This window comes from Papaver somniferum, chromosome 9 (assembly GCF_003573695.1).
Source record: "Papaver somniferum cultivar HN1 chromosome 9, ASM357369v1, whole genome shotgun sequence".
Classification (NCBI taxonomy): Eukaryota; Viridiplantae; Streptophyta; class Magnoliopsida; order Ranunculales; family Papaveraceae; genus Papaver; species Papaver somniferum.
The window spans coordinates 41,000,382-41,016,724 of NC_039366.1; the positions used below are offsets into that span (position 1 = coordinate 41,000,382).

The 16,343-nt window shown below is 36.2% G+C and overlaps 1 protein-coding gene and 1 pseudogene across 2 annotated transcripts; one reads left to right on the top strand and one right to left on the bottom strand.

Moving 5' to 3' along the window:
• The first annotated feature begins 3,089 nt into the window (after positions 1 to 3,089).
• Positions 3,090 to 6,408, top strand: LOC113312424 (glucomannan 4-beta-mannosyltransferase 9-like). 2 transcript variants are annotated; one of them, XM_026561176.1, is made up of 8 exons: positions 3,090 to 3,685; positions 4,175 to 4,273; positions 4,500 to 4,752; positions 4,917 to 5,164; positions 5,258 to 5,371; positions 5,449 to 5,648; positions 5,746 to 5,949; positions 6,135 to 6,408. In XM_026561176.1, the coding sequence occupies exons 1-8, from the start codon at positions 3,284 to 3,286 to the stop codon at positions 6,295 to 6,297; spliced, it is 1,683 nt and encodes a 560-aa protein (XP_026416961.1). In that variant the 5' UTR covers positions 3,090 to 3,283; the 3' UTR covers positions 6,298 to 6,408. The 2 variants fall into 2 exon arrangements, with proteins under 2 accessions (XP_026416961.1, XP_026416963.1); XM_026561178.1 differs by having other exon boundaries at positions 3,498 to 3,629.
• Positions 6,409 to 6,924: 516 nt separating this feature from the next.
• Positions 6,925 to 9,899, bottom strand: LOC113314092 (annotated as a pseudogene).
• Between the last annotated feature and the right edge of the window lie 6,444 nt (positions 9,900 to 16,343).

Genomic DNA, 16,343 nt, shown 5'->3' on the forward strand with positions numbered 1-16,343 from the left:
TGTTCAAGAAGGCGACCACCGCAGTACCCCAAGAATACTCATGCATCTTATCTAAGGGATCCAATAGTTGCATATAATTAGCGTCGACCAAGCTTCCGGAACTGTCGGGAAAGATACATTTGCCCAGGACGTATAGAAAATAAGCTGACGCGGTAGCATTGATTCCCACCGGATTCACCCTTCCTTCCTTATCAAAGATTCTCTTTGTCTCCCATAATGTGTCCCTCAACTTCTTCAGATTACACTTTTTGCTTAGACGACCATCCTTCTTCTCAAGAATAGACTCCGTCTCAATATGATTCCAACCGAACAATTTATGGCTGAATTCATAAATATCCTTGAAAGAAAACTTATTATTGAAACCCTCACTGACTGTTTTTCCATTAACATGGAGGCCTAGAATTTGATGAGCATCATCGGGAGTTATCGCCATCTCACCGAATGGGAATAACATTGTATCACTCGCTCCGTAGAACCTTTCACAGAATGCATATACGGTAATTCTATCATGCTCAATATTCGAACTCTCCACCGCAGGCCACAACCCGGAGTTCTTGACAATCACTTGTACCTCCTCACATTCTACATTAAGATCCCAAGTCTTAGTCACTGAACACGAAGCTTGGCGCCTCATGAGACGGACGGCATGCTTGTGATCCTAAATACCAAAAAACAAACGAAAAGAAATACAAACACTTGACGCAAATTTAAGATAGTTACACACTTGAATAAATAACAAAGACAAATTGCTTACGATTGTATTATGGATCGTACATGCCCATGAGTCTTTGTATCCAAAAAGAACATTTCCACCATCTCTTGGGGTCCCCCTTGGAAGCTCACCTTTTTTCATTGTAATCATCAAGTGAGGGGGAGGCATGTGGGAATTAGCTGGTTTAGTGATCACCCTCTTCTTCTTTCCAGTTTCAGTTGAAGTTGAAGCTTCGGTTTGTTGAACAATAGCTAGAGTTTGTTCTCCATATCCATCTTCTTCTTCTTCTTCCTCCTCTTCCACTTCCTCTTTAATAATTTCTTCTTCGATTTCCTTATCTTTATCTCCATTACCATCATCATCATCACCTCCTCCAACATTAGGCATTTCTTGATCACCATCATCATCATCATTGTTACCTCCTCCAGCAGTCGGAGTGCTTTCATCAACATCATCATCATTACCTCTTCTACAAGATGGAATTGATTGGTCTTCATTTGGAGTCTCGTCTGAATCACTGGGTTACGATGGTGGTTCATTCGGTACACGGATCAAAAGCGTTCCCGGCACAATGTATGCCCCTCGATGTGTTGAAGTCAAGAGTTTTTCACCAACACGAGGAGGTCTTGAAGGAGGGCTAAGAGCTTTCAGATCTTTCTTCTTTGCCTTTTGCAACCTGAACAAGAACGATGAAGAAAACAATACATAAGTCGGCAGGGTCGACAAATATAACCCTGTCAGCTACACAAAAGTCGGAAGGGTCGACTAAATAATGCATGTCGGCTGAACATCGGCCGGCAAGGTATTATTCACATAACATGCCAGCTAATAACAAATATGAACTTACCCATACATTGTCGGATTACAAATAGCCGGCGTGGTTTTATACAAATAACATTCCAACTTTTAAAATTCAGGGCATCAGGAGGAAAAAAAATGAAATATAGCCTGCAAGGTAAAAATATATAACCAACCCGGCTTAAAAAAAAACTGACGCCGGCAGGGTCATAGGTTGAATAACTTGCTTACCCTGCTAGTAGCAGTTATAGATACTAAACAGCCGGCAAGTTCATCTACCTAATAGCTTGTCGGCCAACACTAAATATGAAATGTCGGCAGGATCGATAACATAATACCCTGCCGGCCAAATAACTGCAAATTCACAAATTTGATTTTTCTGACCTAATTTGGCATGCAAACATGAAACTGAAGTACTGGAGTGAGTTTAAGCAGGCCCTTACTTTCTTAATCGCATCATTTCTTCCGTTTGAGCGGCTTCGATTTCTTCTTCTTCAACCTTTTTTTTCTTCAATTTCTTTTGAACCAAACTTGCAATTCCAGGGTTATACTCATTGGGTTTTCGATTAGCTTCTTTCATACGAGTTCCCTTCCGCCGTGGTGGATCCATTGATGAAGATTAATCGGAGTTTTCGAATAGACGATTTTAACGAATTAATCGACGAGTTTCGGTGGTGAGGGATGGAGGAGCCGGTAATGTGTTTGAGGAGGATAAGAAGAAGAGAAGAAGATTAAATGAAGAGAATGAAAACTGATTTAGGGTAATTAGAATTATAATGGGAAAAGGTAGTTTTGTAACTTACCCATTAGGAGTCTCTCTAAAACCCTTAAAAAGAGTCCCTTTGATATTGGATATACCCCAATAATCTGGATATACCCCAATCAAGCCAGGATAAATACACATATGATAAAATTAAAATTTTACGTGATAAGGACAAAACTATAAACTTGATTGATAAAAATCCATTAAGTACATGGCACAAATATGAAAAACGATGTAAAATATATTTCTAGTTCACTTGAAATATTTTTTATAACTTAATCTTCAGCTAAAATGTGACGAAATCAATTAAAACCTAAAAACAAATAGGAGGCTAAATCGCCCATTTTTACTATGCGGATTTGCCCCTACTTGAGATAAAGTCTGGCTCCGTCATTGATAGACGATAATCTAAGAAATTTCAATAAAAAGTTTTGGTGGGCGGATTAGTTTTGTAGGTTGCTTGAATTATTATTAACTAATGAGTTTCATCTCTCGTTATATAACTCCTAAACTTAAATCAAAAGATGAGATTAAAATGTCACGCGAACACCACGCACCAGAGAATGCACACAAGATCAGACTCCACTAAATGCCATTCAAGTGTGTCCAACCAAAGATAATTAGGTAGTTGATCGACTGAATTTTCAAGAATTATGATTACAAAGAGGAATATAACTATCTTAGATGAACTGGAATATATTACCTGGCATGGCCCAAAAAAGTACATAATCTCCTCTATAATTAATATTCTCATAAAACATAACAAAACATGTGCTCACATCAACTTCTTCTTCATTATAGGAGACCCAGTATCTCACAAAAGGAGATAAAGGTCAAAATAAGAGACTTCTTATTCGTAGAGCCAGGAAAGAGAGAAAAAGAAAGGAAAAAACATACATTTTGTCCTAAAATTCTTTGCTCTATAGATCTGTTTTTGATTTAAGAACCTCAATTTGTCATACAATGAGTGAATCTGAGGTGGGTTTCCATTAGAAAAGAGATACAGAGAAATGAGGTTCTTGAAAAAAGAGATTTTTGATGAATGGGTTCCATTGATAACAAGTTTCATACCAGAAACAATACTCGAGCTATCAAAAAACGATGTGATTGAAGAACTCAGTTTGGTCTGGAACATACTAAGAAGCTCATTCATAGCTCCGGTACTAAGAGTACTTGTATATACATGTCTAGTTATGTCTATTATGTTGTTCACCGAGAGATTATACATGTCAGTTATCATACTCTATGTCAAACTCTTCGGTCGGAAACCCGAAAAGCGGTACAAATGGGAACCAATTCAAGACGGGAACGGGAATGAGGACGACGGCGATGAGAGTAACGGCGATGTTGAGAAAGGTACATCAAATTACCCGATGGTTCTTGTTCAGATCCCAATGTACAACGAGAAAGAGGTTCATTTTCATCTTTGATTTGATTCTTCTTCTGAATTCTGAATTCTGATTCTTCTCCTGCAATTTTTAATTGGCTCTACTCTTCTTTCAAGGGTACTCTTTAATATAGTTAATACTTGAGAATAGGATCAAGTTGCCAATTTTTGTGGAGAGCCATATTAGTAGTGTTTGGTTGCAACTTGCAAACAATATAGTATTCTAGAGTAGGTGGCCATTAAGACTTAACACTGTTCTTGAACAACTCCCGTGATTAATTGCATGTATTGCTTGCATTGCGCCATGCCAAATGGACCCTAAAACCAATAAATGAGTCAACTACTCGAAATATCCATTCACAGCTGTGTGGCTGCCATGAAATGTGCTACCCACCACATTCACATTGTATTGACAAAAGCTGGGGATTATTTTAATGGGGATGGCATTAAACAAATGTGTACTATGAATAGCATTTTGAAAGGAAGATTTTTTTTTTTTTTTGGATGTGTGCAGGTTTATAAGATGTCAATTGGAGCTGCATGTGGACTTTCATGGCCACCGGACAGGATTATAATTCAAGTCCTTGATGATTCTACTGACCCTATTGTCAAGGTTTTCATCTTATCTATGTCCATTTACCAATTTGAAACATTATGTAAGGTCTCTTCCGTATTAGACTCGGCTGAACAACATCAAAGAATGAATGAGATGCTAAACATGTGAGATATATGGCATTATGCACTCATGCCTCGTGGCATTGTTTGAAATGTCGAGTCTAATGTGGTACTAATAACTGTTTTTGAAAACTAAATTTGGTGTTGTTGGGGGGTTTTGGTAGGATTTGGTACAGATAGAATGTCAAAAATGGGCAAATGAAGGAATCAACATCAAATATGAAATTAGAGATAATCGAAATGGGTATAAAGCTGGAGCTCTTAAGGAAGGTTTCAAGCGTAGTTATGTTGAGGCATGTGATTTTGTTACAATCTTTGATGCGGATTTTCAACCTGATCCTGACTTCCTCCGTAAAACCATTCCGTATTTCATACACAACCCTGAAATTGGTTTAGTTCAAGCGCGATGGGAATTCGGTAAGTTAGCTTTGCCTGTTCTTACTTTCTAGTTCGAGTTGCTGTTACTATTGTTAGAGGCTGCAAGCCTGCAACTCAATATTACCCCGGGACAATAGTTAAGCTCATGTGTGATAAAGATTTAACGAAATATGGGTTAAGGGATGATATGTTTTTTCACTCAGTGAACGCGCGCGAATGTATAATGACAAGAATTCAAGAAGTGTCTTTGAACTTCCATTTTAAGGTGGAACAAGAAGTTGGGTCCTTTACATACGCCTTCTTCGGTTTCAATGGCACTGCTGGAGTTTGGAGAATTGCAGCTATTAATGAAGCTGGAGGGTGGAATGGACGCACAACAGTCGAGGATATGGACCTGTCTGTCCGTGCCAGTCTCAAGGGCTGGAAGTTCGTCTATGTTTCTGATATCAGGGTACCATATTCTATCCCTGTAAACCCGAAAAAAGCTTATATCCATATGAATTGACATTCCACTTTACCAATGAATAGTTTTTCCAATTTTAAGGTTAAATGTGAACTGCCAAGCACTTTCAAGGCGTTTCGTTATCAACAACATCGATGGTCATGTGGACCTGCTAATCTATTCAGAAAAATGTTCATGGAGATCATCAGGAGTGAGGTAAGTTATGTTACGTTTCTAGTTTACTTTACTTTTTAATACGTCACTGTACTGACAAACAAATGTGCTGCCTGCAGAAAGTAAGTTTGTGGAAGAAGATTCATGTGATATATAGCTTCTTCGTAGTTCGAAAGATCATAGCTCACATTGTGACCTTCTCCTTTTACTGCGTTATAATTCCTACCTGCGTTCTGTTTCCTGAAGTTGTAATACCAAAATGGGGTGCAGTTTATATACCCTCTGCCATAACTCTTCTCAATGCTGTTGAAACACCACGGTAAATCAATTTTATATATAATCAGTGCTCAGTGACCAACACTTAGAATCTGCTTGCGCTGCTAATTTAACTGTACTCTTTCTTCAAATGTGTGCAGGTCTATCCACCTACTTGTTTACTGGATTCTTTTTGAAACTGTCATGGCTATGCATCGTAGCAAAGGAACAGTAATAGGTCTACTGGAAACAGATAGAGTGAACGAATGGGTTGTAACAGAGAAATTAGGAGATGCTCTACTCAAATCCAAAAGTTCTGAAAATCTACCAGTCAAACCATCAGAGAAACCTCCACTGCTGGAAAGGTAGAAGAACATTCTTACACTGCGAACTTCTAAGCAATGCATTGTTAAGACCACATGGTTCACAAGTCATGACTTAGATAGCCTAATTTCTGACACTGACCCAGTTCGTACATTCATACTTGTATGCATTTCGGACGACTAATTCACATTTGTTTCTTTTACCTCTGTTGTATAAACACAAACAGGATCTACTTGATGGAGCTCTTCATGGGCGGGTACATTTTCTTATGCGGATGCTATGATGTTGCATTTGGGAAGAACTGGTTCTTCATATACTTATTTGCACAAGCCATGGCCTACTTTATTACTGGTCTAGGTTATGTTGGCACCCGCAAACCAAACTCATAGCAGGGGAAAAGTGTTGAATAATGGTACACATCACTATTCTCGTCATCTGTGAACATTCTCTGTATCATCATTTCTCTAACACCATAAGCTCGTTAGATTTATTAATACTTGTTGTTAGTATATCACATACTTCAGGATTAGACTAGCAAAGTAGGATAGAGTCGACTGATAATGCCATGGTGAAGTTTTCAGTTGCTTAGCTTTTTATACGATTCTTTCAACTATCAATTGTAATTGTGCACAAATATTAAAATTTTCATTATAAATAAAAATCATTCTTTGTGTAAAAGTACTTCTTTATTTCTTCAATTACTAAAGTTTATAGCAGATGAAACTGACTGAAAGTAGAAACAAAACCCAATAGAGATGCTTCGGAAATCTCACCTAATTACTACTGCTGCTGTTTTTCAAATGCTCACATCTTTTTCCAAGTGGTGCTTGTGTAAGGCCTGGACAAAAAGACTAAAAAGAATTTTATTTATTTTGACCAAAAGATAAGAATCTCCAAGAGGATGTAACAAAAGGTACAGATTGACATATAAGTATGCTTTAGTATATTTTAACAGCTGATCAGATACAATCAGGGGAACCTTGATTTTTCTGGCAGCAACAACAAAAAACTGGACAAAGCACAGCAAAAGATGAAAATCCCTGGTATCAATAAGTAATAACTACACTTCATAACCATAAAAAGCAAAAAACTGCATGAGAAACAGTACAGCAACATTAACAAGTCCCCATTACATTTGAGTTGCACGACGGCTTCAAGGTTCAAGAGATTCATTGTTGGGACCTACCTCTCCCTTTTTTTCCGCCCATGCTTCCTCTTTTGGATTGTCTTTTCCTGCCAGTAGATTTGGTGTTTCTGTCGGTGCTCTCCTCTGACCTATATGGATACATCACAGTATCCATAGCGGTTTTTACAGCATAGAGGGTCAGTTTCTTGACCTCCAATTTGTCTACCTTAGCTCCATGGTTCTGAGGAAGCAAACGAAACTCCTCAGCCAGCCGCATGCATTCAGGAACATTCTCAGGTGAAACAAAACCAGCTGCAACGTTTGTACATGATTTTAAGTTCCTCACTTGATGAGGACACCCAGCTGGAATGAGCACTGCCTCACCAAGTTCTTGCACAAAGGTCCATGGTTCGATTCCATATTCCTCCTTGAGCTTCCTTTTCTGCTCAAAAGACAAGTAGAATGACTGGTCATGAATTGGGTGAATTACCTGTTCAACTCGAGAACAGTATATGTGTTTGAATTCCCAAGAATGCTTTCTAAGGTATTCCTGTAGCTTTGGAACATCTTCTCGGCGGAAGATATCCCAGAGAGCACCACCAGCACTTCTAGAGTAATAATCAGGCTCAAAAACATCACATTCTTTTCCCATTTCAGTAATGTTAACACTGCAGTTCCCGTTCGATAAGTTTGTATGGTCAACCTTGACATACTCCTCATTTTCTTTTTTATCTTGGGCCATGTGCCTCTTTTTCACTGCTTTTATCTTATCAAGTTGTGTTTCTCTTAGAGATACCTCATGTATGTGAGTCAGAATATTCACCACGTCAGACATGTCGTGATGAAGTTTGGTAACAGAATCACCTCGACCAAGCTCTTCAGCATGCCCATAAGCAATGTATGGCTTTGGACCTAAGTCTGGTTTCAAGGATTTTGCTGGCAGCTTAGTAGCAAGATTAAGAAATCCATGCTTCGGGTTCGTGTACTGTTGATAGGGTAAGGAGCTAACAAATTCAACAGAATGGCGCGGTAACAAGACCACATCTTTCAGTTTGAGCATCTCAGGCCACATGTTTGGGAACATACGACCTTCTGAATAGCCTCTGAAAAAGTCAAATATCTTAACCTCAACCTCGCACCAATCCATACAATTAGTAGCTTTTGCATCTAAACGACCTTCACCTTTCGCCACCCTCGAATCAATTTTCTCGTGCAATGCTTTACACATAACCCATGGCATCCAGCTTAAGCCAGGGGTCAGTTCATTCACCTTGCGAACAATTACTGGCTCGCCTTTGCACCAGTGTTTCTGGAAATGCTCCAGGTCCCCAAGTTGGATGTCTCTTGCAGTTGGACAATATAGATAGTTGTCATCCACTACCGGGAAGCGGCTCTCCTCAAGTTATAGTTGTCAATTTCTGCATTAGCAACTGGGTTGGAACAGGAGCACTGCTCTGTGGCTCACTGGAACACCAAAAATATTGAATTTCGCTGCTATTTCATCTGCAGTTTTTTCCAATTCAGACACCCAATATTCTGGAAGAATACATTTCAGTTCTAGAATACCAGAACCGCAAGATGCACAAGGGATGCCACAGTCATCCGTCACTTTCCACTCAGACGTTAACTTAACATAATCCTCTAGGATATCTGCAGGGAGTTTTGCTCCTGATCTTGCTGCACCTTTCAGAGATTCTTCAGGTTCCCCATGCATGTACAGATACCCTCTGTTGACAAACTTCACACTTACTTCCTCTCCACCACCTTGAAAGGAACCATCACGGATTTCTTGGCAACAGGTAAGGCAAAGATCATACTTACAGTTTAGGCAGCTCCGGTGATAGTCCACTATAGAAGTTTTGCAATTGTTGCAATACATACGCTCGCCGTCATCACAATTTGCATTCCTTATGTATACTTCATATGGTGATAATCCCTGAACGGTAGCCTGAACCTCCTTTTCAACTACTTGTTCTTGGTTAATCTGTCTCAACACTGGAAGAAGATATTTCACCAAATACTTAGAGTACTCAATTTTTTCTTGAGGTTCTATCTTCCTTTCTGACGCCTACACGCAAACATGTTTTACAGTTGCATATTCCAGTGCAAGAAGGGCAAGCCTCTGCAATTGACTCTAGGGAGACACCAGGATACCATTTCTTTATACATGGCTGGCAAAACCGCTTATTTGGACAAATTTTGCAGCAAACAACTTCCCCTCGGTCGTTTCTTTGGCACTGATGGCAATTATTGGAAACTTTAACTTCCCCATCAATGATCCTAACACATTTCTTCTTCTTATTCCCTTGTTTAATCCATTTTCTTCCACTGTGAGGATTAGGCACCTTGTATGGACTTGTTTCCTCCTCCTCCTTGCTATCATCATCTATTTCCTCTGATGGCAGGCCTATTTGGGAACTCTCGTTCAAATTATCTCTCCTCTTCCTCTTCATTAATTGCTGCTGCTCATCAATTTCATCAGATTCCTTGAGGTTTCTCTTCCAATTCTGACCCTCTTTCTCTTCTTCTTCACTACTAGTACCCAAATTCCCATCTCCATCCTTTTCAAAACCCTTATTACCCAAATCCCCCTCCTCGGGTTTCTTCTTCTTTACCACGATCTCTTCTTCAATAACCTTCCGGTTCCAATTTCCATTACTACTCAGATCCCCATCATCTGCTTCTGGAACTTTCTTCTGCATCTTAGAATCGTGATCTTCTTCCCCATTCTCTATACCTGAAATTGTTGGAATTTCAATAGCTCTATTTCTATTTCTTATTCTCATTGTTAACCTAATCTCTGACTCTCTCAAAATTCCCTCTGGTTTTTTTTCTTTTTTTTGTTCTCTCTAGGGGTTTCCTTTGTAAGTGGGAAAGCGGTTTATTATAAAATAATCAAGGATTTTGGAAAGTCGATTGGACTAATCTCGCCTAATTAGGGGTTTTGAAATTTGAAAATTTTGAATTAGGAGTTAATTATCCCGCCAATCCCGCCATTTTGTGTCTTCAGCTGTGACATCGGATTCTTATAGGTTACCAGTTAGCCACATTGGCTTAGAGTACTTTGTAGCATGCTTGCCGTGAAATTTTCAATTTTTTATGGAGACTTGCAAAACATCATGCCGTGCGTTGTTGGTAAATCTATTTGTCGCTTGACCAAGTCAAAGTGGTCAAAGCGTCAAATGGTTGGTGCCACAACGATTCTCTCAGAACCCATAAGAGGCTCGGTTTTCTCATATTTCTCTATAAGAGGCTCGGTTCTTTTCTTTTTCTCCTCTTCTAAAAAAAAATTGAATTTGAGTTGGATTACAGTTCGGAGAAAAATATAAGAAAATTTTTATGTGAAAGTACTCGAGTTTTATTTCAAATTATATTGTCTCTACTTCTAGACATTTGAAGCAACACCAAAAGGCTAAGTTTGATACTCTCTTTGTTAGTGAGGTAGAAATCAAAGTTCAATCAGATTCCCAAAAAAATTTTGATAAGATAATGAGTATGTTTGACTATCCTATGATGAGATTCATGTGTAGAGATCTTGTTGGAAAGAATGCGAAACCTCGATCATAGATTAAAACGTCTCTAATTTAGTATGATTATAGTTTCGGAGATTTCGACCCCGATTTTGATAATGGTGATACATGCAAAGGCTCGATTTAGAATGGAAATGAGGATTTTGGAAGGTGAGTTGCTTTCTGTTTCTTCCAGTACTTTTGGAGTTTTTGAAACTGTATGAATTTAGATATATCTTGATTGAAGTTTGTTCTGTGTTTTTTTCTATTCGAAGGTTCGGAATTGCTTCTTTGTTATTTCTTTTATTGTTATTTTTATCTTTGATATCACTCGCGGTGACATCTTTGTTTTAGTGGATGTTTTTCCCTTGTAGTTTGTTTTTCTTGAGCCATGTGCCAGATCAGTGTAATTTTTGGGGCCATATAGAAAAGGGAAAACCAATATTTTTAAGTTTTACTTCATTAATCAGAAATGTTTACAATGAAAATAAAAATGCCAGCATCCACATCAGTATTATCGGCTTATGCTTCATTTGTTGGCTCAATGATGTTCGTATGGTAGTTTGCTAATGAATTCATACCGGAACAACTATCGAACATACTTTTTCATCGAGTTTATATCACATTTTTGCTATCAATCTTTTTCTTCTTATTTTCATTACTCAACGATTCGATGGTATGTGCGCGACCAAATTTTAAGAAGCTTTGGAGATTTTGTTGCGTAGTAAAAAGCTCCACCTATAAATCGTCTTAGAATTAGCAAAGCACCAAGAGATTCAATTACAATGAAAAAAGTTCAAGAAAGATAACTTTGAGTTTGATTAAAGGTCAAGTTATCATATGCTGACTCAGACTTTATTAACTCTTTACAGAAGAATATAGTCAAAGAAAAACAGTTTAACCAGCTAACAAATTCAACAAACTCGACTCAACTCAGACTAGATTATGGTGAACCAAAATATTACTTTTAACTGCTAACAACTAACATAGATATACCTACCTGCTACTGTGAGACAGTTAACCTGGTAAAACTACATAAAAAAGAAGAAGAAGAAGGTCTTTAATTACATTTACTCCTCATTGATCCTTATACTCGCCTTCAAGCAACACTTCAGATCAAAAAGAAGCTTGAAAAACAACATACTAGATGTACCAAATCAAACAAGAACGGACAAACTTGGTCAGCCGTTAAAATGGCTTGGATGAAGAATTGTCCAAATCGAACGACAGACTAACATTATTATTTTTGCATATTAGTACTGAAAAATAACAATTAAGATAAACAAAATTATCTAAGAGTGGTCTAGGTGGAAAAAGATAAAATAAATAAATAAATAATTAGAATGCAAATAAAACTAAAAACAATCACATTTTTATTTGTCAAGAATTTGAATTACATCAAACTATAACTTCTCTCAAGAAATTAGGTTTTTGGGTTTGATTCCAGGAGAGTGTTTGTGTGCGGTAACATGCCAAATTGGAGTCCCACATTCATTAAAATTTTGGTACGGTATATGTGGAAAGGCTAGTTGGTTATTTGAGATTTTTCCCGTTGTAAGAAATTTTAGGGTACCAAAACTGTTTCACATGCGATGAATAAATATCGAGATTTATCACGTATGAGGAGTGCGCAGGGCCCATCTTTTAAAATCAAGCTCATTACGAATCCAAATTCTTGAATTGTTTCCTCTCAACCCCAGATTTTCTCTCGTGTTTTATGATAGAAAAAGTCAAGGTGAGTGCAGAATCATACTTACATGAGGGTAGTCAAATGAGATTCCTATAGACTTTCATATATTTTTTATTTGAGTGATTCTCTGAAATTCTCTGAAATATAGAGTTCTCTAGTGATTATCTGAGAGTATATTGGAGAGTTTTGTGACTTGTACAGACAAAAAATGAGTTTTATTGAGAGTCTCTGTGATTTTTAAAGACAAAAAAAGTTTAGTATATAATCCAAAATTTAATATATCTACCAGTTACTTTATTATACACGCTCTAGACTTAATAAAAGTACCATGAATACCTAGTAAAATGTCCATTGCCAAAATAAATACCTTTGTTGTTTTATGCCTATGTTTTTAGTCTCTTTATTCTACATTTTATTTGTTATGCTATCTCGCAACTGGTTTACTGCAAATGGCATGTTACTTGGTCATCAGCTCAAAAAAAAAGGTCTTACTCTCAAAAACAAATATTCCATAAATTTCAAAGTATCCCAAAATATCACCTCTTGAGGAGAGATTTCTACCATGCTCATTTTCCTAAAAAAGTCTCTCCAAATTTCTGAAACAACAAACCACTGACTTTCAATTTTCATTCGAATAACAACTTGTTGGAGTGACTCTTATGAAATCCTAATCCAATAACACGGAATTTCTTAGAATTTAAATGACTTAAAAACAAATTTCAATCCAATAACAAGAGACATTAGGAGACCCACCGAAATTTAGTATAGAATAACAATAGATTTCAAAATTCTCTGAAAGTCATTTAATTTGAAATCTCATTTGACTAATCCCCTGTTAGATTGCGAAGATTATTAGAATATGTACTTCATTCAAGGCCATTATAAATTTTTTATAAAAGATGTTCGTCTCAGAAATAAAAATAAAAATAAATAGCGTTTTTAATACCAAGAAAAGCACTATAGTATAAGAGTACGTGTGGAAAACATCCTTAAGATCTCCTGTGGGAAAAGATCTTATCACCTTTTGCTCGGGTTTGTGAATTAAGAATTATTTAGTATGAAAGATATTCTAACCGAGTAACCTTGAAGAGTTTTTGTATGGTGACACAATAATATGTAAATTTTCATCTTACCAATTTATAAAAAATAATTTAACTGATATACAATTTTCCTTATAAAGTACAGGTTTATCATCAATATTAAAAATTCATTACTGCACATACCTTTAAGACCACCACAAATATTATAATCTATATTATTTACGTATGTGTTTGTGCGCATAACTACTATATCTTTTAATGTTGTTTACATGGATATTTGAACACCAAAACACTAGATGAACAATTTTTATATTTTATTTATTACTGTTTGGAAAGAAAATTTATGGTCACATGTATTTACAACCTTATTTAAATTTTCTTAAGACTGAGTTATTTACAAAAATCAACCAGCTTGGGAAGAAATTTCTAATTATTAAAGATAAACATATCCGAAAATTTAATCTTTTTGATATACAATATCTCAATTCACTAACCCGACCTCTGTAAATCATTTTTTTAATAAGTTGTCATATATACAAACATATTTTCACTATTTTTTGTTTCATAAACTAGTTATAGGTAATGTATGATAGACGAATAGTATGTTAATACTTGCAAAAGCATGCATCAATGTACAAGAAACTTACAAGATTTAATTTAGTACAATACAAAGTTGTTTAATAAAATAAAATCAACATTAGTTTCAACGTCTCCTAAAATATCACATGTCTTGGAGAGACTTTGCTTATGTATATTTTTAAGGAAGGTTTCACCTAAGCTATCAAGAAAGGAATGAAATAAATTTTGAAAGAACTACTCAGCGATTTTTTTTTTTGATGCTTCTTAATTAAAAATTATTTATAGAGTAAACAATTTAGAAGCTTTTTAATTTAACCATGCAAGAAATCAGACTTATCTAACCGAGGCGAGGATGGCTCTTTCATGAAAACAATACACATCAGAAGCACATAAAACATACAAGAATCAATAAAGAATCAAACGATGAAGGAGAAGTGTTTGATTATACCTCGTTTCACTTGGTGGTGAGAGAGAAAACAAGCAGTAGCGGCGGAGTTTGAGATATGAGAAGAAAAGAAAAACCTGATTTACTTTTGTACCGATTCTCTGGATCATCTTAATCCACCTTAACCGTTGGATTAGAAGACTCACCTTAGCCGTTGGATTAGAAGACTCTTCTTGGTTTCTTGTAACCCTGATCTTCCTATGATTCAACTCGCGGGAGTGACGATCCGAAAGACGATTTTCTCCTTTTCCTCATTATTTCGCTCTCATGAAGACCTTTCGTTCTTTCTTTGTCTTCATCGTTGATCAAACACATCTTCTCTTCATATTTTGATCAAGAACTCTTGTCATCTTACTCTTTACATCTCCAAAACTCTGTAACATAATTCTTTCGGATAATGAACTTGCTTTCAACTTGCTCTTGTATTTTTCATGTATATGCCATTTTTATGAAAAAGGGGTTGGGGGGATATATGGAGTATACGAGTGATTTACATTCACTGAGAAAGGATATAAGTGCTGAAAAGTATATATCTAACGAAAAAGTAAAGAATAGACTAAGGGGGAGAAACATATCATCTTGTTGTGTAGTATTTTATACTACAAAATAGGAATAACAAATAGGTTCAGATTGAATATCTATCTAGATTTCCTTTAGGGGTAGGGGAGGGTAAAGCTTTTGTTAATCGGATGCGTCAACATCAACATTTATTTTTGAACACATGCAAGTTATGAGATGTGGAAACTTGGAATCAAGCGTACGAATAATGAGTTAAGAAAATGTTATTTAATATATATATTAAATTGACAAAGAGGGAATATTATGAGCTGTATCTTTTAATTAGTGGATTCTCCAAATATGTAATATAGTTTTGTCATTATAATTGAAAAATAGGGAGATCGTTAGAGCATTTCCCCGTTGAACCCACCAAGTATTGGTATGTCAAGGTTGGTTGTCATATTTTAGTATCAAAAATCATAAGTTGCTTGATTAGATAACTAGAGCCAACTTCGTTAGGTTAGACTAGGATGTCTAGAAATGTTGAGACATATAAGTATTACTCTGAATACCTAAATATTCCGAAGACGTATATCGACATCAACAATTACATCATCCTTCCACTTGAGGTTAGTAATACATAACTTGACTTGTTTACATATCTATATCGTAGGCTTTCAAGTTGTTTCTGATTCAAAACATAATATGCAAAGTTATATATAGGAAACTCTAGTATAATAGACTTGATCATCATATTGTGAACAAAGTGTCAAAGAACAATATATATCAATAGTGATATGCGACTACTAAAATTACGAAGTATAATGCTTATCTTTTGAACTTCATAATTGCGACATCGACTTAATCTTTGTAACTTGTTACTAGATTGTATAGTGAACATAGGTTTGATTTCATACCCTAAAAAATTATGTTCAATTACATGAGTTTAAAGAAGTAGATGTACAAACTTTTTTCACAATCGAAAGGATTGATGGTTCAATTTTCATTGAAGATCTTAAGGTTGGATCGATCCTAACCTATATAGGGAATCAAGGTTGAACCAATCCTAGATTATGTTGGGAGTCAAGGTAGAACCGACCCCTACCTATATTAGGAGTCAAGGTAGAACCGATCCTAACTTGTGTTTAGGAGTCATGGTAGAACATGTCCCAATAAGCAAAACCGATTTCTTCAAGTCACGTACACGTTAGGGTTTGTGTGATTTGGAAATTGGTTATGAAACTTCAAGATGTCGACATAATGTGTAATTTGACATCTTAGAACTTTTCTTGCATTGAGAGTCTTTCTTAAGTCAGAAGTATGAAACAATCGTGTGCCAAATAATTTCAATAAGTAAATTACTTTCATTGATATATTTCTGCTGGCTTGGAATAGTTAGATTTATGGAACTAGTTGCACTAACTAAATTAATATACAAACTTGACTTTCAAGTTTGATTTTCTTAGTATGAAAGATTCACTTTTTTACGCTTAGGATTACAAAAAGAGTGGCGACCAAAATTGTGTAAAAAGTTTGCGTTGTAAATTA

Excerpts from the sequence above, each read along its gene's own strand:
- LOC113312424 (XM_026561176.1), top strand. The coding sequence starts at position 3,284 with ATGAGGTTCTTGAAAAAAGAGATTTTTGATGAATGGGTTCCATTGATA. Across the intron at positions 4,274-4,499 it reads CTACTGACCCTATTGTCAAG|GATTTGGTACAGATAGAATG; the intron begins GTTTTCATCTTA and ends GGGTTTTGGTAG. Across the intron at positions 5,649-5,745 it reads AATGCTGTTGAAACACCACG|GTCTATCCACCTACTTGTTT; the intron begins GTAAATCAATTT and ends AAATGTGTGCAG.